A 23,324-nucleotide genomic window follows, 5' to 3' on the forward strand; every position below is an offset into this window, starting at 1 on the left:
TAGCGAAATTAGGATTATTTAGTCTAGAAAAAAGACGACTGAGGGGCGATCTAATAACCATGTATAAGTATATAAGGGGACAATACAAATATCTCGCTGAGGATCTGTTTATACCAAGGAAGGTGACGGGCACAAGGGGGCATTCTTTGCGTCTGGAGGAGAGAAGGTTTTTCCACCAACATAGAAGAGGATTCTTTACTGTTAGGGCAGTGAGAATCTGGAATTGCTTGCCTGAGGAGGTGGTGATGGCGAACTCAGTCGAGGGGTTCAAGAGAGGCCTGGATGTCTTCCTGGAGCAGAACAATATTGTATCATACAATTATTAGGTTCTGTAGAAGGACGTAGATCTGGGGATTTATTATGATGGAATATAGGCTGAACTGGATGGACAAATGTCTTTTTTCGGCCTTACTAACTATGTTACTATGTTACTATGTTACATCTCCAAACAAGTCAGGGACAAAGCTGAGAAGTACAAGTCAGGGTTGGGCTATAAAAATATCCCAATCTCTGATGATCTCCTCGAACACCATCAAATCTATTATCATTAAATAAAAGGAATATGGTACCATAACAAAGTTGCCAAGAGAGGGCCGCCACCAAAACTCAGCAAGAAGGGCATTAATCAGAGGCAGCACAGAGGCCAAAGGTAACCCTAAAGGAGCTTCAGAGTTCCCAAACAGAGACTGGAGTATCTGTTCATATGACCACAATAAGCCATACACTCCATGCAGGTGGTCTTTATGGAAAAGTGGGCAGAAAAAAAGCCTTTACTTACAAGCAAAAATTGTAAGGCTCATTTTGAGTTTGTCAAAAGACATGTGGGAGACTCCCCAAATCTATGGAGGAAGGTGCTGTGGTCAGATGAGACCAAAATGTATTATTTAAGCCACCAAACTAAGTGCTATGTCTGGCGCCAAATCAAAACAGTTCATAACCCCAAGAACACCATCCCTACAGTGAAACATGGTGGTCACAGCATCGTGCTGTGGGGATGTTTTTTTAAGCAGCAGAGACTGGGAAAATTGTCCAAGCCGAGGGGAAGATGGTTGGTGCGAAATACAGGGATATTCATGAGCAAAAGCTGTTTCAGTCTGTCAGTGATTTTAGACTGGGTTGGAGGGTCACCTTCCAACAAGACAATGACCCAAATCATACTGCTAAAGAAACACTTCAGTGGTTTAAGGGGAAACGTGTAAATGTTTTAGAGTAGTCCTATCAAAGCCTAGACCTTAATCCAATTGGGAATCTGTGGTCAGACTTGAAGATTTCTGTTCTCCAGAGGAAACCATCTAACTTGAAGGAGCTGGAGCAGTTTTGCCTTGAGCACTGGGCAAAAATCCAAATGGCAAGATGTGGAAAGCTCATAGAGACTTATCCAGAGTGACTTGCAGCTGTAATTTCCACAAATTGAGGCTCTACAAAATACTGATTTTAGGGGAGTGAATAGTTACGCACACTGAAGCTTTCAGTTATTTTGTTCTATTTGTTGTTTGCTTCACAATTAAAAGAAAACCAGATGTTTACAGCTGTAGGCATTTTCTTTACATGAACTGGTGCAAACGCTCAAAAAAACAGTGAAATTCCAGGTTGTAAGGTAGCAAAACACGAAGAATGCCAAGAAGGTGAATACTTTTGCAAACCACTGTAGTCCCATTATGGATTTGTACTTTCAATGATCTGATCCAGGGACGGACATATCATTGGTGCAACCTGTTCAGAAGAATAGGAGTGCAATAGGGGGCCCATTTCCACCTCAAAAACATGTATTTATGCATTATGATGAGCTGTTGGACTGCAAAGGACCCATCTACTGTTCTTGCTCTCTCTGTGTCCACCAGTGGTCTGATCACTGCTTGAATGCTTATGTATTCCATTAGACCTGTCAGTGTTACTGACTCTTGACCTGTTAGACCCTGCTTATGCCAGTGCCTAATAAATCACAATAGTTGGCAGACCCGAAAACCATTACTTGCAACCATTGGGACCCTGTAATCTGGAGATGTCACTGGGGTTAAAGAAGGAGTCACCATTGACAGTGTCATCTAATGCTAACACCTCTCGTGGCCGATCATATACTATATAGCTGATACCAGCTACATTTTAGCTTGTCATGGGTGGTGTTTAGGTATTTCTCTCTGAGTAGTAAAGCCCTTTACTGACCACCATAAAACGGCGTATTTGCCATCATTAAGGGTTAAAATTGTAGGACATATACCAGCCAAATGTGTCACTAGGGCTTAAGTGGGAGAGAAGACATTTTGCAAGCAACAAAATAAGATTCCGTGTAGAGTTGGCCATAGACATTAGTTTTCCTTTGGACCCACTCTAGTTATTGCGTAATCCTTCAGTGAATGCACTCCATACATCATTTACATGACTGCTGCAGCCAATCACTGGCCTCAGTGGTGATCCCGGCACATATGATGTGCAACTGCCAACACAAGGGATTGGCTGTAAAGTCACGTGATGGTGGATGGCACATATCATGGCGGGAAGTAAGCAGAGCTCAGTTGGGACCACCCTAGTGGAGTGGACTAGAGAGATGATCAACATCCTTTTTTTAACCCATTCTCTGCTTTTGGCTAAATTTTTACTAACCCTCGGAAAGCCTGTGTAAATATTGGTCCTCCATGCTAATTTCGAAAGGCTGGTCCAGAGTGAGGGTTCTGCTCTATGACATCCATAATCTATTGGCATATCCCTTTAACGTGGCCATAGACTTGGAGTATATGCTTTTTTGATTTTCCAGGTTAGGATACAGTGTCCATAACATTAGCTGTCTGGCCGTCGCTGCAGATGGTCCCTCCTTGTACGACACTTTTATGTCTTCCCTCGTGTTCACACACCAGCTTGCCTCAAGCTGTGTCCCCCTGTGCGTACATTAGCTTGCTTTTTTGGGGTTATTGAACCCCCTGAGCTCCGAAATACTCAGCAGCTTGACTGTGTCTCTCGTTCGGCAACATGACACGTACTGCTAGTCCACAAATGCTCGCCAGCTTGTACAAAGTCCAAGTTGTGACAGGTCGCAGCACAGCATGCAGCTCCAAGCTCAGGAGCCGACATGTTTATGAGGCAGCTGTGAAACAATCAGGAAGGCAGCATCTCTTATAACAAGTGGTATAGGGTAAAACATTGTAGAAATGATACTGCATAGATATGTCAGGACAAGGTTTATGTCCCCCCTCCCCCGATTGATAATCCCTAAAGTGTCAGACATGATCTTGTTTGATAGATAATGTCATAAATTGACAATCTGCAAATTACTTTTTTTTATAAATTGTTGTCTTATGGTTGAAAAATCGCTTTAAAGGTGTCTCCCTTCTGTCTAAGTAGCTGTCCATTGTCCGACATTAGACGAAGAGATGCCAAGACGGATTACGAAAAGCTGGGGCAGGTATATAGCGCTCTACAGGAAGTTAGGGAGGGACTGTACCTCTCTACAGGAAGTTAGGGAGGGACTGTGCCTATCTACAGGAAGTGAGGGAGGGACTGTGCCTCTGCAGGAAGTGAGGAAAGGGACTGTGCCTTTCTGCAGGAAGTGAGGGAGGGACTGTGCTTCTCTGAAGGAACTGAGGGAAGGACCATGTCTCTCTACAGGAAGTGAGGGAGGTATCATGTCTCTACAGGAAGTGAGGGAGAGGCTGTGTCTCTTTGAATGAAGTGAGGGAGGGACCATGTATCTCTACAGGAAGTGAGGGAGGGACTGTGCCTCTCTACAGAAAGTGGGGGAGGGACCATGTCTCTCTACAGGAAGTGAGGAAGGGTCTGTGCCTCTGCAGGAAGTGAGGGAGGGACCATGTCTCTACAGGAAGTGAAGGAGGGACTGTGTCTGCAGGAAGTGAGGGAGGGACTGCCTTTCTGCAGGAAGTGAGGGAGGGACTGTGCCTCTCTGCAGGAAGTGAGGGAAGGGCCATGTCTGTCTACAGGAAGTGAGGAAGGTACCATGTCAGTGTGGAAATGAGGCAGTGACCATGGTTAGTCTAACTTAAACGTCTTTATTTTGGCAACTTCCAAAAATAACTCAAACTTTATCCTCCGGTTCGCACCCATATCATCTGTGGCAGTCCGTATCGAAACTGTTACTGTAGGCAACTGCACCACTGCACTACTTGGAGGTGTGTCAGTGGCTTTGCTTTCTCTGACTCTCGCCTGTGTTCAGCCTCACACAGACCTGTGCTGCACAGAACCTCCTATTCTGCTGCATGCAAACCAAAAACTGACACACCCAACCTTAACTGAAAGTTTAAATGGGAATCATGGACATGGGCCACTCCCAAGACCCAGAGTGGAGGGAGAAAAACATGCAAAAAACGCTCCCAGGACCAACCTCAGATGCGTCCTTTTGCACGATAAAGCCTTTCTTGAAATTGGGACTGCTGAGGATGGGCTGTCTGCACAATGCCAACTTGACGGTCTGTAACACTTCCTCCACCTCAGGGTTCCACTGAACCATGACCGTTTTCCTTCCCTTTAAGAGATCTGTCAAGGGTGCCAATCTCTCAGCAAAATTTGGTATAAATCGTCATTAATACTAAATAATGCCAAGGAACGCTCTTATCTGTTTTGTAATAAGAGGCCGGGGCCAGTTTTGAATGGCCTCGATTTTGTTTATTTATGATTTGATAACCCCCCAGCCAATCACGTAGGTCTCTTTGAGACCTATTCCAAATTTTTTTGGGGTTCGCCGTCAAGGCCGTGGCTTGGAATGAATACACTGTCGCTTGCTCCTGGGACAAGTGGGTATGCCAGTTGGTACTAAAGATAATAATATCATCCAAATAAGCTGAGACATACTTCTGATGGGCCTCTAAAACTATATCCATGAGCCTCTGGAACGTGGCCGGGGCCTCGTAATCCGAAAGGCAAGACGACATAGTGATTGAGAACCACCTTTGTAATGAAGGCAGTCTTTCGCCGACTCTGTCAGAGGCACCTGCCAGTAACCCTTGGTCAGATCGAGCGTCATGAAGTACTGGGCCTGCCCAAGTCTCCCAATCAGCTCATCCACCTGGGGCATTGGATAAAGGTCAAATTTTTACACCTCATTCAATTTCCGGAAATTGCTACAAAATCGTAGCGTTCCGTCCCGCTTTGGAATCGATACAATGGGGCTAGCCCACTCACTCCTGGACTCCTCAAAAACTCTTAGCTCGAACATTTGTTTCAGTTCAGCTGTGATGGCTTGACTCCGGGCTTCAGGCACACGGTCCAGTTTCATTCATAGCCTTAACTGAGGCTCGGTGAAAATGTCATGTAGGATTACAGATGTTCGGCCGAGCAGTTCCGAGAATACATCCCTATTCTGCTGCACCAATTTCCATGCGTCCTGTCACTGCTGTATAGAGAGAGTGTCACTTACCTCTCTCCTGACTTCCTCCTAGGCTGGTGTCAGATGGTCCACAGCCAATATGACTAGAGTTGCATCCATAATAATACATTCCTGGTCTTTGCATGCTTTTAGCAGATTTACGTGAAATAGTTGTTTCCTCTTCCCGGGCTCATATACTCTGTAATTCACTTTCTCAATCTTTTCTTGGACTTCATATGGCCATTGCCAATTGGCCATGAGCTTACTTTCTGCGGTGGACACTAAAACTAACACCCAATCTCCTTATTTAAAGGACCTAACCGTGGCCCTTCTATTATAAGCTCAGCTCTGTGCTGCCTGGACATCCAGAAGGTGTTTCTTTACGATAGGCATCACCACCAATATCCAGTCCTGCATACTAACCAGGTGCTCTATTACTCTTTTCTGGGGAGTAGGCTCTTGGTCCCATGTCTCTTTGGCTATGTCCAGCAGGCCCCTTGGATGTCTACTCTATATTAGTTTGAATGGAGAGAATCCCGTTGAGGACTGCGATACCCTATGGGCAGCAAACATTAAATAGGGAGTAACATATCCCAATCCTTGCTATCTTTGGAGACCACTTTCTTTAGCATAGATTTAGGGGTTTTGTTAAGTATTTCCACTAGACCATGTGTCTGTGGGTGGTACACTGACATGCTTAATTGTTTTATCTGGAGCAGTTTACACAATTTCTTTAAAACCTTGAAAAATATTTAGAATTGAGAGTCCTCAGTGGTTGATACCTTTTAATGGCTAACTGAAAAGATGCTAACAAATTGCAAGCTTTCGAGACTACTCAGGTCCCTTCATCAGGCATAGACTAATAGAAATTCTGGAGAATCACATATTTATGCACAATACAGCCCAGGAATAATGCCATAGATAGGACACGTGACGTGAAGTAGAGCTACCATTATGTGAAAGTGCTAAACAGTTGTGTCCATAAATATTGGAACAGTTCATAGACAAGGAAGTCTAAATATTTTATGGTCCTCTGAATTGGTCTGGTTCTGTGTTATGATGACCCCACAGTGTCTGAGGAGCAAATTCCTTATTTGATGTAAAAAGGCATAAATCCATGCGACACATTCATTCCTGCACAGAGTGTGTTAAAGGTCATCATCAGCTTATACTCCCAAACTCTTCTGTCTCTCTGAGATTTGAAATTACCTTTTAACACAAGTAATTTCATGTCCATGATGCTGTGATCTGGAATTCAAAAATGTATTGCCACAGATAGATCCATTATTTTTTCTCTTATTGTATGGCGATGAGAATTCATCCTTGTTCTCAGTTTCTGCCCTGTCTCCCCTACATACAGACCCCCAGTTAGACATTTAGTACAAATAATTAGGTACACCACATTAGATCTGACGCAGCTGAAAGTACCTGGTATCTTGTAGTCCTGATGTGAGTTGGGGACAGGGCCATATTTGCCACTAGGCACTTGACGGCACGTGCCTAGGGCGCCAGGATACAGGGGGGGCGCATTTGAGCAAGTTTTTTTTATAAAGTCAGGGGTCAACCGCCCCCCCCCTTCCTTGAAAACGTCATATGTTGTGAATTCTGTGGCAGAGCTCCCTCCTGTGGTCAAAGTGGTACTTCGGCTGATTCTCTCTATGAGCTTCCGTTGGTGGAGGAGAGTGGTACTGCGGCTTCTGAGTTTCCTTCCTCAGGTGATGTGGTGAAGTCGTTAGGTGCTGCTCTATTTAACTCCACCTAGTGCTTTGATCCTGGCCTCCAGTCAATGTTCTAGTATTGGACTTGCTTCCTCCTGGATCGTTCCTGTGGCCTGCTGCTCTGCATAGCTAAGTTTCGCTTGTGTTATTTTTGTTTGCTGTTTTTTCTGTCCAGCTTGCATTTTTGGTTTTTCTTGCTTGCTGGAAGCTCTGGGACGCAGAGGGTGTACCTCCGTGCCGTTAGTCGGTACGGAGGGTCTTTTTGCCCCCTTTGCGTGGTTGTTTGTAGGGTTTTGTGTTGACCGCAAAGTTACCTTTCCTATCCTCGCTCTGTTCAGAAAGTCGGGCCTCACTTTGCTAAATCTATTTCATCTCTACGTTTGTCTTTTCATCTTAACTCACAGTCATTATATGTGGGGGGCTGCCTTTTACTTTGGGGTATTTCTCTGAGGCAAGGTAGGCTTATTTTCTATCTTCAGGCTAGCTAGTTTCTCAGGCTGTGCCGAGTTGCATAGGGAGCGTTAGGCGCAATCCACGGCTGCCTCTAGTGTGGTTGGAGAGGATTAGGGATTGCGGTCAGCAGAGTTCCCACGTCTCAGAGCTCGTTCTATGTTTTTGGGTTATTGTCAGATCACTGTATGTGCTCTGACTTCTATGTCCATTGTGGTACTGAATTACCAAATCATAACAGTACTGGAGGCCCAAAGTACTAATGATTCTCAATAGAGGGAAAAAAGAAGTTCTGAGACCATTTTTTTTTCTCTGCACTGTGTTTTGCCTTTTTTTCCCCTAGACATTTGGGTGGTTCAGGACACAGGTGTAGCAATGGACATTAAAGGTCTGTCTTCATGTGTGGATCAGCTCACGGCAAGAGTACAAAAGATTCAAGACACTATTGATCAGAAATCTATGTTAGAACCTAGAATACCTATTCCTGATTTGTTTTTTTGGAGATAGAACTAAGTTTCTTAGTTTCAAAAATAATTGTAAACTATTTCTGGCTTTGAAACTTCGCTCCTCTGGTGATCCAGTTCAACAAGTTAGGATCATTATTTCTTTTTTACGTGGCGACCCTCAGGACTGGGCATTTTCTCTTGCGCCAGGAGATCCTGCATTATGTAATATTGATGCATTTTTCCTGGCGCTCGGATTGATGTACGATGAACCTAATTCGGTGGATCAGGCAGAGAAGAATTTGCTGGCTCTGTGTCAGGGTCAGGATGAGATAGAGGTATATTGTCAGAAATTTAGAAAGTGGTCCGTACTCACTCAATGGAATGAAGGTGCGCTCGCAGCTATTTTCAGAAAGGGTCTCTCTGAAGCCCTTAAGGATGTCATGGTGGGATTTCCCATGCCTGCTGGTCTGAATGAGTCTATGTCTTTGGCCATTCAGATCGGTCGACGCTTGCGTGAGCGTAAATCTGTGCACCATTTGGCGGTATTATCTGAGCATAAACCTGAGCCTATGCAGTGCGATAGGACTTTGACCAGAGTTGAACGGCAAGAACACAGATGTCAGAATGGGCTGTGTTTCTACTGTGGTGATTCCACTCATGCTATCTCTGATTGTCCTAAGCGCACTAAGCGGTTCGCTAGGTCTGCCACCATTGGTACGGTACAGTCAAAATTTCTTTTGTCCGTTACCTTGATCTGCTCTTTGTCATCTTATTCTGTCATGGCATTTGTGGATTCAGGCGCTGCCCTGAATTTGATGCACTTGGAGTATGCTAGGCATTGTGGGTTTTTCTTGGAGCCCTTGCAGTGTCCTATTTCATTGAGAGGAATTGATGCTACGCCTTTGGCCAAGAATAAGCCTCAGTACTGGACCCAGCTAACCATGTGCATGGCTCCTGCACATCAGGAGGTTATTCGCTTTCTGGTGTTGCATAATCTGCATGATGTGGTCGTGTTGGGGTTGCCATGGCTACAAGTCCATAATCCAGTATTAGATTGGAAATCCATGTCTGTGTCCAGCTGGGGTTGTCAGGGGGTACATGGTGATGTCCCATTTCTGTCTATTTCGTCATCCACCCCTTCTGAGGTCCCAGAGTTCTTGTCTGATTACCGGGATGTATTTGATGAGCCCAAGTCTGATACCCTACCTCCGCATAGGGATTGTGATTGTGCTATCGATTTGATTCCTGGTGGTAAATTCCCAAAAGGTCGACTGTTTAATTTATCTGTGCCTGAGCACGCCGCTATGCGGAGTTACGTGAAGGAGTCCTTGGAGAAGGGGCATATTCGCCTGTCATCGTCACCATTAGGAGCGGGGTTCTTTTTTGTGGCCAAGAAGGATGGTTCGCTGAGACCTTTTATAGATTACCGCCTTCTAAATAAGATCATGGTTAAATTTCAGTACCCCTTGCCGCTGTTATCTGATTTGTTTGCTCGGACTAAGGGGGCTAGTTGGTTCACCAAGATAGATCTTCGTGGTGCGTATAATCTTGTGCGTATTAAGCGAGGCGATGAATGGAAAACTGCATTTAATACGCCCGAGGGCCATTTTGAGTACCTAGTAATGCCATTCGGACTTGCCAATGCTCCATCAGTGTTTCAGTCCTTTATGCATGGCATCTTCCGAGAGTACCTGGATAAATTCCTGATTGTATACTTGGATGATATTTTGATCTTCTCGGATGATTGGGAGTCTCATGTGAAGCAGGTCAGAACGGTGTTTCAGGTCCTGCGTGCTAATTCTTTGTTTGTGAAGGGATCAAAGTGTCTCTTTGGTGTTCAGAAGGTTTCATTTTTGGGGTTCATTTTTTCCCCTTCTACTATCGAGATGGACCCTGTTAAGGTCCAAGCCATCCATGATTGGACTCAGCCGACATCTCTGAAAAGTCTGCAAAAGTTCCTGGGCTTTGCTAATTTTTATCGTCGCTTCATCTGCAATTTTTCTAGTATTGCTAAACCATTGACCGATTTGACCAAGAAGGGTGCTGATGTGGTCAATTGGTCTTCTGCTGCTGTGGAAGCTTTTCAAGAGTTGAAGCATCGTTTTTCTTCTGCCCCTGTGTTGTGTCAACCAGATGTTTCGCTTCCATTCCAGGTCGAGGTTGATGCTTCTGAGATTGGAGCGGGGGCTGTTTTGTCGCAGAGAAGTTCTGATTGCTCGGTGATGAAACCATGCGCCTTCTTTTCCAGGAAGTTTTCGCCTGCTGAGCGAAATTATGATGTTGGCAATCGAGAGTTGCTGGCCATGAAGTGGGCATTCGAGGAGTGGCGTCATTGGCTTGAAGGAGCTAAGCATCGCGTGGTGGTCTTGACTGATCAAAAGAACTTGACTTATCTCGAGTCTGCCAAGCGGTTGAATCCTAGACAGGCTCGTTGGTCACTGTTTTTTGCCCGTTTTGACTTTGTGGTTTCGTACCTTCCGGGCTCTAAAAATGTGAAGGCGGATGCCCTGTCTAGGAGTTTTGTGCCCGACTCTCCGGGTTTATCTGAGCCGGCGGGTATTCTCAAAGAGGGAGTAATTGTGTCTGCCATCTCCCCTGATTTGCGGCGGGTGCTGCAAAAATTTCAGGCTAATAAACCTGATCGTTGCCCAGCGGAGAAACTGTTTGTCCCTGATAGGTGGACGAATAAAGTTATCTCTGAGGTTCATTGTTCGGTGTTGGCTGGTCATCCTGGAATCTTTGGTACCAGAGAGTTAGTGGCTAGATCCTTTTGGTGGCCATCTCTGTCGCGGGATGTGCGTTCTTTTCTGCAGTCCTGTGGGATTTGTGCTCGGGCTAAGCCCTGCTGTTCTCGTGCCAGTGGGTTGCTTTTGCCCTTGCCGGTCCCGAAGAGGCCTTGGACACATATCTCTATGGATTTTATTTCAGATCTTCCCGTCTCTCAAAAAATGTCAGTCATTTGGGTGGTTTGTGATCGCTTCTCTAAGATGGTCCATTTGGTACCCTTGTCTAAATTACCTTCCTCCTCTGATTTGGTGCCATTGTTTTTCCAGCATGTGGTTCGTTTACATGGCATTCCAGAGAATATCGTTTCTGACAGAGGTTCCCAGTTTGTTTCGAGGTTTTGGCGAGCCTTTTGTGCAAGGATGGGCATTGACTTGTCTTTTTCCTCGGCTTTCCATCCTCAGACTAATGGCCAGACCGAACGAACCAATCAGACCTTGGAAACATATCTGAGATGCTTTGTTTCTGCTGATCAGGATGACTGGGTGTCCTTTTTGCCTTTGGCTGAGTTCGCCCTTAATAATCGGGCCAGCTCGGCTACCTTGGTTTCGCCGTTTTTCTGCAACTCTGGGTTCCATCCTCGTTTCTCTTCAGGGCAGGTTGAGTCTTCGGACTGTCCTGGTGTGGATACTGTGGTGGACAGGTTGCAGCAGATTTGGACTCATGTAGTGGACAATTTGACCTTGTCCCAGGAGAAGGCTCAACGTTTTGCTAATCGTAGACGCTGTGTGGGTCCCCGACTTCGTGTTGGGGATTTGGTTTGGTTGTCTTCTCGTCATATTCCTATGAAGGTTTCCTCTCCTAAGTTTAAACCTCGTTTCATTGGTCCGTACAGGATTTCTGAGGTTCTTAATCCTGTGTCTTTTCGTCTGACCCTTCCAGATTCTTTTTCCATCCATAACGTATTCCATAGGTCATTGTTGCGGAGATACGTGGCACCTATGGTTCCATCTGTTGATCCTCCTGCCCCGGTTTTGGTGGAGGGGGAGTTGGAGTATATTGTGGAGAAGATTTTGGATTCTCGTGTTTCAAGACGGAAACTCCAGTATCTGGTTAAGTGGAAGGGTTATGCTCAGGAAGATAATTCCTGGGTCTTTGCCTCTGATGTCCATGCTCCCGATCTTGTTCGTGCCTTTCATATGGCTCATCCTGGTCGTCCTGGGGGCTCTGGTGAGGGTTCGGTGACCCCTCCTCAAGGGGGGGTACTGTTGTGAATTCTGTGGCAGAGCTCCCTCCTGTGGTCACAAGTGGTACTTCGGCTGATTCTCTCTATGAGCTTCCGTTGGTGGAGGAGAGTGGTACTGCGGCTTCTGAGTTTCCTTCCTCAGGTGATGTGGTGAAGTCGTTAGGTGCTGCTCTATTTAACTCCACCTAGTGCTTTGATCCTGGCCTCCAGTCAATGTTCTAGTATTGGACTTGCTTCCTCCTGGATCGTTCCTGTGGCCTGCTGCTCTGCATAGCTAAGTTTCGCTTGTGTTATTTTTGTTTGCTGCTTTTTCTGTCCAGCTTGCATTTTTGGTTTTTCTTGCTTGCTGGAAGCTCTGGGACGCAGAGGGTGTACCTCCGTGCCGTTAGTCGGTACGGAGGGTCTTTTTGCCCCCTTTGCGTGGTTGTTTGTAGGGTTTTGTGTTGACCGCAAAGTTACCTTTCCTATCCTCGCTCTGTTCAGAAAGTCGGGCCTCACTTTGCTAAATCTATTTAATCTCTACGTTTGTCTTTTCATCTTAACTCACAGTCATTATATGTGGGGGGCTGCCTTTTCCTTTGGGGTATTTCTCTGAGGCAAGGTAGGCTTATTTTCTATCTTCAGGCTAGCTAGTTTCTCAGGCTGTGCCGAGTTGCATAGGGAGCGTTAGGCGCAATCCACGGCTGCCTCTAGTGTGGTTGGAGAGGATTAGGGATTGCGGTCAGCAGAGTTCCCACGTCTCAGAGCTCGTTCTATGTTTTTGGGTTATTGTCAGATCACTGTATGTGCTCTGACTTCTATGTCCATTGTGGTACTGAATTACCAAATCATAACAGTCATACTCACCCTCCTCCAGCGGTGCCTGCAACTCCGTCTCAGCACCGGCAGCTCGTCCTGTCCTCAACAGTCACGTGGTACCGCTCATTAAGGTAATGAATATGGACGCATATTCATCACTTTAATGAGCGGTACCAGTGACCGCTCATACAGGAAGAAGCTGCAGTGGGACAGAAATGCCAGGAAGTTCAGCGCTGCATGGTGTGAGAAAGGTGAGTATAACAGGGGAGGATGGGGGAGGATTGGGGAACCATGCATACAGGATGGGAGGATGGGGAGCCATGCATACAGGGTGGGAGGATGGGGGAGCCATCCATACAGGGTGGGAGGATGGGGGTGCCATGCATACAGGGTAGGAGGATGGGGGAGCCATGCATACAGGATGGGAGGATGGGGGAGCCATGCATACAGGGTGGGAGGATGGGGGAGCCATGCATACAGGGTGGGAGGATGGGGAGCCATGCATACAGGATGGGAGGATAGGGGAGCAATGCATATAGGATGGGAGGATGGGGGAGCCATGCATACAGGATGGGAGGATGGGGAGCCATGCATACAGGATGGGAAGATGGGGGAACCGAGCCATGCATACAAAATGGGAGGATGGGGGAGCCGAGCCATGCATACAGGATCGGAGGATTAGGTGTTATGGACCTGGTGGTTAGGAGCACCCGGAACGACCTGATGGTTAAACTCACACAGGACAAGCTCTGGGAAGTGGGAACTCTGCTGACCGCAACCCCTAATCCTATCACACAACTAGAAATAGCCGTGGAGCGTACCTAACATGACCTAGATGCCTCTTCACAGCCTAAGAGCTAACTAGCCCTAAAGATAGAAAATAAAGCCTACCTTGCCTCAGAGAAATTCCCCAAAGGAAAAGGCAGCCCCCCACATATATTGACTGTGAGTTAAGATGAAGCCACAAACACAGAAATGAAACAGGTTTCAGCAAAGGGAGGCCAGACTTACTAAACAGACTGAGGATAGGAAAGGTATCTTTGCGGTCAGCACAAAAAAACTACAAAAGACCACGCAGAGTGTGCAAAAAGACCTCCGCACCGACTCACGGTGCGGAGGTGCCACTCTGCATCCCAGAGCTTCCAGCTAGCAAGACAAAATCATGATAGCCAACTGGACAAGGAAACAATGAACAAATAAATAACTAGCAGGGACTTAGCTTCTGCTTGAGTAGACAGGTCACCAGAAAGATCCAGGAGCAAACTGAACCAGTACAAGAACATTGACAGCTGGCATGGAGTAACGATCTGAGTGGAGTTAAATAGAACAGCCAGCCAACGAATAAACTACGTCACCTGTGGAAGGAACCTCAGAAGCAGCAGCTCCACTCACAGCCACCAGAGGGAGTCCATGGACAGAACTCACCGAAGTACCATTTATGACCACAGGAGGGAGTTCGAAAGCAGAATTCATAACAATTAGGGAGCCATGCATACAAGATGAGAGGGGGGGAGCCAAGCCATACATGCAGGATGGGAGGATGGGGAGCAGAGCCATGCGTACAAGATGGGAGGATGGGGGAGCCATGCATACAACATGGGACTGGGGCAGCCATGCATACAACAGGGGGAGTCACACAGAGCAGGACAGGATGGGGAAACCACACATACCGGGATAGGGATGAGGGGACAATAAATACCCGGCTTATACTCAAGTCGATAAGCTTACCCTGATTTTCGTGGCAAAATTAGGTGCCTCGGCTTATACTCGGGTCGGCTTATACTCGAGTATATACGGTATGTAATATATACACACATATGTGTGGCTATATATATATATATATATATATATATATATATATAGCTTTGTTGCCATAAAAGCGGGGCCCAGATACATTTCGTGCGTGCACAGGGGCCTCAAGTTGTCAGTGTCCGCCCCTGCCCAGGGATCAATTGTACTCGCATGTTACAGAAGTGAGTAGAATTGAGGCTCTGACTGCCGGTCAGAGCAACGTGAGCAGCGTGATCAGATCATGTGATCACGCTGCTGACGTTCACTTGCACTGCAGAGGCAAACACTGGTGGTAAGGGCTCCAGTGGAGCAGAAGACACCAAATATTAAGTGCACGGGGGACAATTTGAGTGGAGATGAGGTTATTTATTATGTGCGGGGAGAATTGGAGTGGGGATGGAGGGATTTAATGTGAGGGGGAGATTTGAGGATACAAAATGAAGAGCAAAGAGGGAAATGGGGAAACAGTACAGGGGAATGGGAGGCATGTATGAGGAAACAGTACAGGGGAATGGGGGGCATATATGAGGAAACAGTACTGAGGAAGGGGGGCATGTATGAGGAAACAGTAGTGGGGAATGGAGGTATGTATGAGGAAACAGTACTGGGGAATGGGGGGCATGTATGAGGAAACAGTACGGGGGAATGGGGGGTATGTATGAGGAAACAGTACGGGGGAATGGGGGCATGTATGAGGAAACAGTATGGGGGAATCGGGAGCATGTATGAGGAAACAATATGGGGGATGGGTGCTGACAGTATGGGGAGTGAACGGGGAATGTATGTGGACACAGTATGAGTAGCGATGTGAAAAATGTATGTGGACAGAGTACGGGGAGTGAGGTGATGGGATGTGTGCAGACACAGTATGGAGAGTCAGGTGAGCAGGCAGTATAGAAAGTGAAAGGGTAAATATATGAGGAGACAGTATGGTGAACAGGGGGATGTTAGAGGAGACAGTATGAGGAGGGAGGGGAATAGTGTGAGGAGACAGTATGGGAGGATAAAAGTGAGTGGGCACAGAATAGAAACTGAGTAGTGGGGGCATAGCATGGAGGGACAGTGTAAGGGCACAGCCAGGAGGGGACAGTATACCAAGGAGGGGGAGTGTGATGAGAGAGTACAGTATAAATACTGGGCCCTATAGAGGGGACACAGTGTGAGAGGACAGTGTGAAGAGGGGGCCGGTATGGAAAGGAGAGGTCAATGTGAAGAGCATGTACCATAAGAGGGACAATGTGGGGATCTTTATCTTGTCCGTGGTCATTATAAATGGACAGGTTTTACATATTTTCTGGATGCAAGGAAAGGTACCTGCAGCTGTTGGAGATGACAGGGAGCTTCTGACAATGATACTTCTTAGATTTGGGGGCTGTCTAAAACACAGTAGTGGGGGGTGTAGAAAAATGGATTGTAAGTGAGCATCTTTTTGTAGTAAAGGTTGTAATTGTAAAGGTTGTTCACCATTGGAACAGCTATTATTAGCGCCAGGGATATGAAAAAAAAATAAAATAAATTGATACTTACTAGACCTGGCCGCATCAGAAATCTCTGACCTCTGGGAACCGCCTCGTACCTGACGACATCTGCACCTCTTCTTTCGATTAGCCGGCCTGGTGTTATGTCACATGTGCATCTCTCCACAATGATGACGCGCCAGGCGGCCAAATCAAAGGTAGAGGCGCGGATGTCGTCAGGTACGAGGCGGTTCCCAGAGGTGAGATTGGACGAGTGCAGCAGCTCCACTTGCATCAATGCGAATGCCCCCAGTCCCAGTGCCGTTCCTACAGAACACAGGGGAACAATTTGAAAAAAAAATTCTGTGGAGTTAGGTTTTTGAGCTGATTTATACTAAAATTGGCATGCTGATTCCAAAAATGTAGTCAGTTTTTTTCTAGCACGTCAAGTTTTTCCTACACAACTTACCTGCCAGAGAAGCACAATTGCACTGATATCTGTAATAAGACTTGTTATCTGATTACAATTCGACTCATATAGAGCTACGTGGCAACTTGTGAGAGTAGTCACAAGTTTGTCATGCCTATTTCTTATATATTTCATTTTTTGTTCATATTTGTACTATTTATAAAAAAAAACACTTTTTAGGTACAGTAGTTTACATAGTTTTGAGAAGACAAAAATCCTATAGTTCAAAAACTTGACGTGATAGAGAAAAGCTGAGATCATTTCTGGATTCAGCATCCAAAAATTAATTAAGAACAGTTGTCTGACCTAACTCTTAAAAATTTGTGTACAGGCATCAGCTCCTTAATACAGGATAACAGGAAGCTTTACCAGAGAGAAAGTGAAACCAAAGTACAACAAGTATATGCATTACATTCAACTAAGTATATAACAGTAACAAGATCGCCATCTACTGTCAGAAAAGTGTAAACTCCTCTTGCACACAAGTATCTGTTGCATAACTGCCAACAAGTGCTACATCCCCCACTAGTCTACTGCAATCAATATTCAGTGGGGGCTTCAGATGAGGTTAGGCTGCAGTGCTCAGGTGCTGCCCCCATCACATGCTGCCTCCAGTGGTCGCCTTTCACCTCCCTGTGCCCATTAATAGGGCGTGATCCAGTATTGGACAGACCCTCTTTTAAAAAAAAAAAAAAAAAAACCGACCCATTGACTTCTATGGGCTTAAAACGGTGTGAATGCAGATCTGCTGATCGGAGAAAAGCACCTGCAGGTGAAACCCCCCAGAAAAACACACAAGTGTAAAAAATCACTGAAGGGCTTCTTCATACATAGCGGGTTTTTTTTCTTAAGTGTTGGAAAAAGCGTAACGTTTTCCAGTAACAGCAAAAATGAAGATTTCTAAAAGATCATTCACATGCTGCTGTTTTTTATCTTTTGGGGGCCTAATGCGGAGCATTTTTACAGCAGTCAAATAGACAAAGCAAAAAAAAAATCACTTTGGATTATGCAATAACAAAAAAAATGCATCAAAACCGCTACGTGTGAACAGAACCGCGCGTTCCAGCGGCGTCTACCTGTATCCGCACATAGGTGACGTCATGCCTTCCCGAAACCTATCGCTCCCTGGCCTAGAACAGAGGCAGAAGACTGCACAACCGCAATGGAAGCACAAGGGTTAAACCGCTCGATTGTTCCTGCTGGAATCTTCACCAGAACGTTCTTTTAACTCCTGCCATTCCAGGTCGCACTGTTCAACCACAACACTTCTCATGGCCAGTGCGGTAGTGTCGGGGTTAAACAGAGCGACGCCTTTAAAAGGCGGGGAGTGCACGCTGCTATAAATAGAGCGGTGACGTCCAACCGCAGAGCTGAGCCCAATCAATGACACATCCGAGGCCACGCCCCCGTGCTGTCACTCACTCTTGGACTGAGCCAATGAAGAGTTGCCGGGGGCCGTGCCTTCTGATTCCCACGCCCTTTCATTGGTTTCTACGCGGCGTGACGTCAGGTTCACCGTCTCCTGGGTGACAAAGGAGGAGGAGGCGGGACCGTCGGCCGGAAAGAGGTGTCAACAGTGAAGTGAAAGAAATGTGCGGGGATTGGCTGCTTCCTCTGACACCTAGGCGTGACTCCGGCGACTATTGGCTGACGTACGTTGAATGACGCCAATTGTAGGCGTGGCCAGCAGGTGAGCGGGGTCCTAGAGGTATCGCATAGGAGGAGGAAAGAGGCTCCGCGGCCTGCGGGTCCTAGAGGTGACGGGGAGTCTGTGTGCGGCTCCGGACGTGCCAGCACCCGAGGAGGAGGCGAGCCCGAGGTGCGGACGGTTATATACGGTAAAGATGGCAGAGGAAGGGCCTGCTGCGGGGAGGGGGGTCGGCTGTAACGGGGCCTGAGGACGATGTGCTGCGCGCTCCGGGCGGCCTGTCACCGGGGGAGGCCTGAGCTCCGGACGGGAGGAGGTCGCGGGATCATCCGGCCTGTCCTGTCCGCACGGGGGACACACGATGGGGCCGCCATGGCCGGGGGCCGCTCTGCAGTGACCGTGTCCTGGCCGTGACCGAGGATGATGCCGGGAGATGGTCTGTAGGGGGCAGCATGGGCCCCGGTAACTGCTGAGCGCCCCCTGCAGGTGGTGCCGGTCCTGCTCCCCCGGTAACTGCTGAGCGCCCCCTGCAGGTGGTGCCGGTCCTGCTCCCCCCGGTAACTGCTGAGCGCCCCCTACAGGTAGTGCCGGTCCTGCTCCCCCGGTAACTGCTGAGCGCCCCCTGCAGGTGGTGCCGGTCCTGCTCCCCCCGGTAACTGCTGAGCGCCCCCTACAGGTAGTGCCGGTCCTGCTCCCCCGGTAACTGCTGAGCGCCCCCTACAGGTAGTGCCGGTCCTGCTCCCCCGGTAACTGCTGAGCGCCCCCTACAGGTGGTGCCGGTCCTGCTCCCCCGGTAACTGCTGAGCGCCCCCTGCAGGTGGTGCCGGTCCTGCTCCCCCGGTAACTGCTGAGCGCCCCCTACAGGTAGTGCCGGTCCTGCTCCCCCGGTAACTGCTGAGCGCCCCCTGCAGGTGGTGCCGGTCCTGCTCCCCCCGGTAACTGCTGAGCGCCCCCTACAGGTAGTGCCGGTCCTGCTCCCCCGGTAACTGCTGAGCGCCCCCTACAGGTAGTGCCGGTCCTGCTCCCCCGGTAACTGCTGAGCGCCCCCTACAGGTGGTGCCGGTCCTGCTCCCCCGGTAACTGCTGAGCGCCCCCTGCAGGTGGTGCCGGTCCTGCTCCCCCGGTAACTCCTGAGCGCCCCCTGCAGGTAGTGCCGGTCCTGCTCCCCCCGGTAACTCCTGAGCGCCCCCTGCAGGTAGTGCCGGTCCTGCTCCCCCCGGTAACTGCTGAGCGCCCCCTGCAGGTGGTGCCGGTCCTGCTCCCCCGGTAACTGCTGAGCGCCCCCTGCAGGTGGTGCCGGTCCTGCTCCCCCGGTAACTGCTGAGCGCCCCCTACAGGTAGTGCCGGTCCTGCTCCCCCGGTAACTGCTGAGCGCCCCCTACAGGTGGTGCCGGTCCTGCTCCCCCGGTAACTGCTGAGCGCCCCCTGCAGGTGGTGCCGGTCCTGCTCCCCCCGGTAACTGCTGAGCGCCCCCTACAGGTAGTGCCGGTCCTGCTCCCCCGGTAACTGCTGAGCGCCCCCTACAGGTAGTGCCGGTCCTGCTCCCCCGGTAACTGCTGAGCGCCCCCTACAGGTGGTGCCGGTCCTGCTCCCCCGGTAACTGCTGAGCGCCCCCTGCAGGTGGTGCCGGTCCTGCTCCCCCGGTAACTGCTGAGCGCCCCCTGCAGGTAGTGCCGGTCCTGCTCCCCCCGGTAACTCCTGAGCGCCCCCTGCAGGTAGTGCCGGTCCTGCTCCCCCCGGTAACTCCTGAGCGCCCCCTGCAGGTAGTGCCGGTCCTGCTCCCCCCGGTAACTCCTGAGCGCCCCCTGCAGGTAGTGCCGGTCCTGCTCCCCCCGGTAACTGCTGAGCGCCCCCTGCAGGTAGTGCCGGTCCTGCTCCCCCCCGGTAACTGCTGAGCGCCCCCTGCAGGTAGTGCCGGTCCTGCTCCCCCCGGTAACTCCTGAGCGCCCCCTGCAGGTGGTGCCGATCCTGCTCCCCCCGGTAACTCCTGAGCGCCCCCTGCAGGTAGTGCCTGTCCTGCTCCCCCCCGGTAACTGCTGAGCGCCCCCTGCAGGTGGTGCCGGTCCTGCTCCCCCTGGTAACTCCTGAGCGCCCCCTGCAGGTAGTGCCGGTCCTGCTCCCCCCGGTAACTGCTGAGCGCCCCCTGCAGGTAGTGCCGGTCCTGCTCCCCCCGGTAACTCCTGAGCGCCCCCTGCAGGTAGTGCCTGTCCTGCTCCCCCCCGGTAACTGCTGAGCGCCCCCTGCAGGTGGTGCCGGTCCTGCTCCCCCTGGTAACTCCTGAGCGCCCCCTGCAGGTAGTGCCGGTCCTGCTCCCCCCGGTAACTGCTGAGCGCCCCCTGCAGGTAGTGCCGGTCCTGCTCCCCCCGGTAACTGCTGAGCGCCCCCTGCAGGTAGTGCCGGTCCTGCCCCCCCCCCCCCCCCCCGGTAACTGCTGAGCGCCCCCTGCAGGTAGTGCCGGTCCTGCTCCCCCTGGTAACTGCTGAGCGCCCCCTGCAGGTAGTGCCGGTCCTGCTCCCCCCCCCCCGGTAACTGCTGAGCGCCCCCTGCAGGTGGTGCCGGTCCTGCTCCCCCTGGTAACTGCTGAGCGCCCCCTGCAGGTAGTGCCGGTCCTCTCCCCCCGGTAACTGCTGAGCGCCCCCTGCAGGTAGTGCCGGTCCTGCTCCCCCGGTAACTGCTGAGCGCCCCCTGCAGGTAGTGCCGGTCCTGCTCCCCCGGTAACTGCTGAGCGCCCCCTGCAGGTAGTGCCGGTCCTGCTCCCCCGGTAACTGCTGAGCGCCCCCTGCAGGTAGTGCCGGTCCTGCCCCCCCCCCCCCCCGGTAACTGCTGAGCGCCCCCTGCAGGTAGTGCCGGTCCTGCCCCCCCCCCCCCGGTAACTGCTGAGCGCCCCCTGCAGGTAGTGCCGGTCCTGCTCCCCCTGGTAACTGCTGAGCGCCCCCTGCAGGTAGTGCCGGTCCTGCTCCCCCCCCCCGGTAACTGCTGAGCGCCCCCTGCAGGTGGTGCCGGTCCTGCTCCCCCTGGTAACTGCTGAGCGCCCCCTGCAGGTAGTGCCGGTCCTCTCCCCCCGGTAACTGCTGAGCGCCCCCTGCAGGTAGTGCCGGTCCTGCTCCCCCGGTAACTGCTGAGCGCCCCCTGCAGGTAGTGCCGGTCCTGCTCCCCCGGTAACTGCTGAGCGCCCCCTGCAGGTAGTGCCGGTCCTGCTCCCCCGGTAACTGCTGAGCGCCCCCTGCAGGTAGTGCCGGTCCTGCTCCCCCGGTAACTGCTGAGCGCCCCCTGCAGGTAGTGCCGGTCCTGCTCCCCCGGTAACTGCTGAGCGCCCCCTGCAGGTAGTGCCGGTCCTGCTCCCCCGGTAACTGCTGAGCGCCCCCTGCAGGTGGTGCCGGTCCTGCTCCCCCGGTAACTGCTGAGCGCCCCCTGCAGGTAGTGCTGGACCTGCGCTGGCTCCTCACTTCTTCCATGTCCATCCAGTGTTTGCCCCATGCCCCCCAGCTCCTGCCAGTCCTCCACACTCCCCTCCAGTGATCGCTGTGCACTTGATCTCTACCCCGACCCTCCAGTTCTCGCTCACCCTGCTCTCACTCCTTGCACCTCCGCCCCGCGGCTCTCGCCCACCTTGCTCTCACCCCCTGCACTTCCAGCCCTCGCCTTGCCCTCTTGCCAAATGTTTGACCTCCACCATTCTGATGATAATGTCCCATCATAAGGACAGGTCATCGATCTCCAAATATTGGACTCCCCCTTTAAGTCTAAGTCTTAATAATTGTGATCCGTAGACCTGATACATCACAAGAACCTGGTGGCCAGGGATGAGTCCGCGCTGTCACGTGCCCTCCATGGCCTAGTCACTGTGTTTTTATGATGTCTCATCCCTATGGACAACACCGCGGAATGTCGCCAAGGTTAAAAAGAAGGAAAGGCGGGCGTGGTACCTGACAACGGCGGCGGAATGAATCGTCGTGTAGAAGATGAGTGTTCGGATTGTTTATTATTTTACTGTTTTGCAAACACGGATAATCCTGGAGTCCAATTGACAGAATGTTCCCGAGCAGCCGAATCACAGCAGACTCTCATCCCAGTGTTAATGCTCACATTTATGCTATCAATAAAGTTACTTGAAATCCTTTCTTGTATCTGCTCACACTTGTAGTAGTGGAGAGGAGCTGAGATCTCGGGGCCCCGTATATAGGGGCAGCTCCTGATTACCTCCAGCATGGACAGGTGCAGGGTGTGCACATAGAAGGCTCTACCTTGGACCTGTACTGCTGCTCGACAGCACTTTGTTCGCATAGCTTTATTTCTAATGACCTGGGGAGGCTTTTAAGCCACTGACATAAAGGAGATTGATACTATATGGCCTTATCGAGTGGAGCGCGACATGCGGTCTGTGTCAAAGTCCTAGAGTATTAGGGACCTCCAGGGTCATCGTGTCCCACCCCCTGCTCAATACAGGAGTCACTAAGCCATCTCAGGCAGATGTCTGCCCAGCCTCTGTTTGAAGACTTCCATTGAAGGAGAACTCACCACCTCTCGTGGCAGCCTGTTCCCCTCATTGATCACTCTCACTAACAAAACATTTTTACTAATATCTAATCTGTATCTTCTCCCTTTTCAGTTTCTTTCCATTGCTTCTCGTATTTCCATGTACAAATGAGAATAATGATGATCCCGCTACACTGTGACAGCCATGCAGATATCTGTAGACAGCTATTAAGTCCCCTCTTAGGCTTCTTTTTTGCAATCTAAACATTCCCATATTCTTTAACCGTTCCTCGTAGGACATACTTTGCAGTCCGCTCACCATCCTGGTAGCTCTTCTCTGAACTTGCTCCAGTTTTTCGATGTCTTTTTTTACCGTCCTCCACCCCCTTAGATTCTGAACTCTTCTTTATACATTGCATCAGTCCTTTTAGGATATTGCCCTACCACTATAGGAACCATAACCAGGTCTGGCTTCAGATGTGGAGATACCTGACCTAGGTGCTCGTGGCTTCTTATGATAGCTGCTAATGATCAAGGAGAGAGTTTGAATCCAGTTTCACTGCAATCATGTGACTACTGGACCGATCTTGATTCAGAATGTGGCCGACCCCGATATATGGCTGTGACCGTGGAGCCATGTGATCCATACAGCAAACGATAGTCAAATGTCATCTTCAGGGGTCATTGATGCAGTAGGAGCCCTCTTTGGTTTTTCTGTTTTTGTTTTTTTATCCTCTTCTACTGGATTCTACATACCACCTTCCAGTTGCTGGCTTTGCCCATTTGGATT

At 49.9% G+C, this 23,324-nt stretch overlaps 2 protein-coding genes across 3 annotated transcripts in view; one reads left to right on the forward strand and one right to left on the reverse strand.

The window, feature by feature from the left end:
* The first annotated feature begins 18,091 nt into the window (after positions 1 to 18,091).
* The window catches only part of LOC138677014 (cAMP-dependent protein kinase catalytic subunit alpha), a 58,302-nt gene continuing 53,069 nt past the window's right edge, over positions 18,092 to 23,324 (forward strand). Inside the window, exon 1 of one of the 2 annotated variants that reach the window (XM_069766795.1) lies at positions 18,092 to 18,229. The gene's annotated coding sequence lies outside the window, so the exon portion shown is untranslated. Of the gene's footprint in view, positions 18,249 to 23,324 lie in introns of both variants that reach the window. The other variant, XM_069766794.1, reaches the window with a different exon arrangement.
* LOC138674627 (uncharacterized) lies at positions 19,579 to 21,513 on the reverse strand. The gene has a single exon (XM_069762442.1). It carries the CDS (start codon positions 21,511 to 21,513, stop codon positions 19,579 to 19,581), a length of 1,935 nt encoding a protein of 644 aa, XP_069618543.1.

This window comes from Ranitomeya imitator, chromosome 4, assembly GCF_032444005.1.
Source record: "Ranitomeya imitator isolate aRanImi1 chromosome 4, aRanImi1.pri, whole genome shotgun sequence".
In the NCBI taxonomy this organism is placed as follows: Eukaryota; Metazoa; Chordata; class Amphibia; order Anura; family Dendrobatidae; genus Ranitomeya; species Ranitomeya imitator.

Excerpts from the sequence above, each read along its gene's own strand:
- LOC138674627 (XM_069762442.1), bottom strand. The coding sequence starts at position 21,513 with ATGGAAGAAGTGAGGAGCCAGCGCAGGTCCAGCACTACCTGCAGGGGG.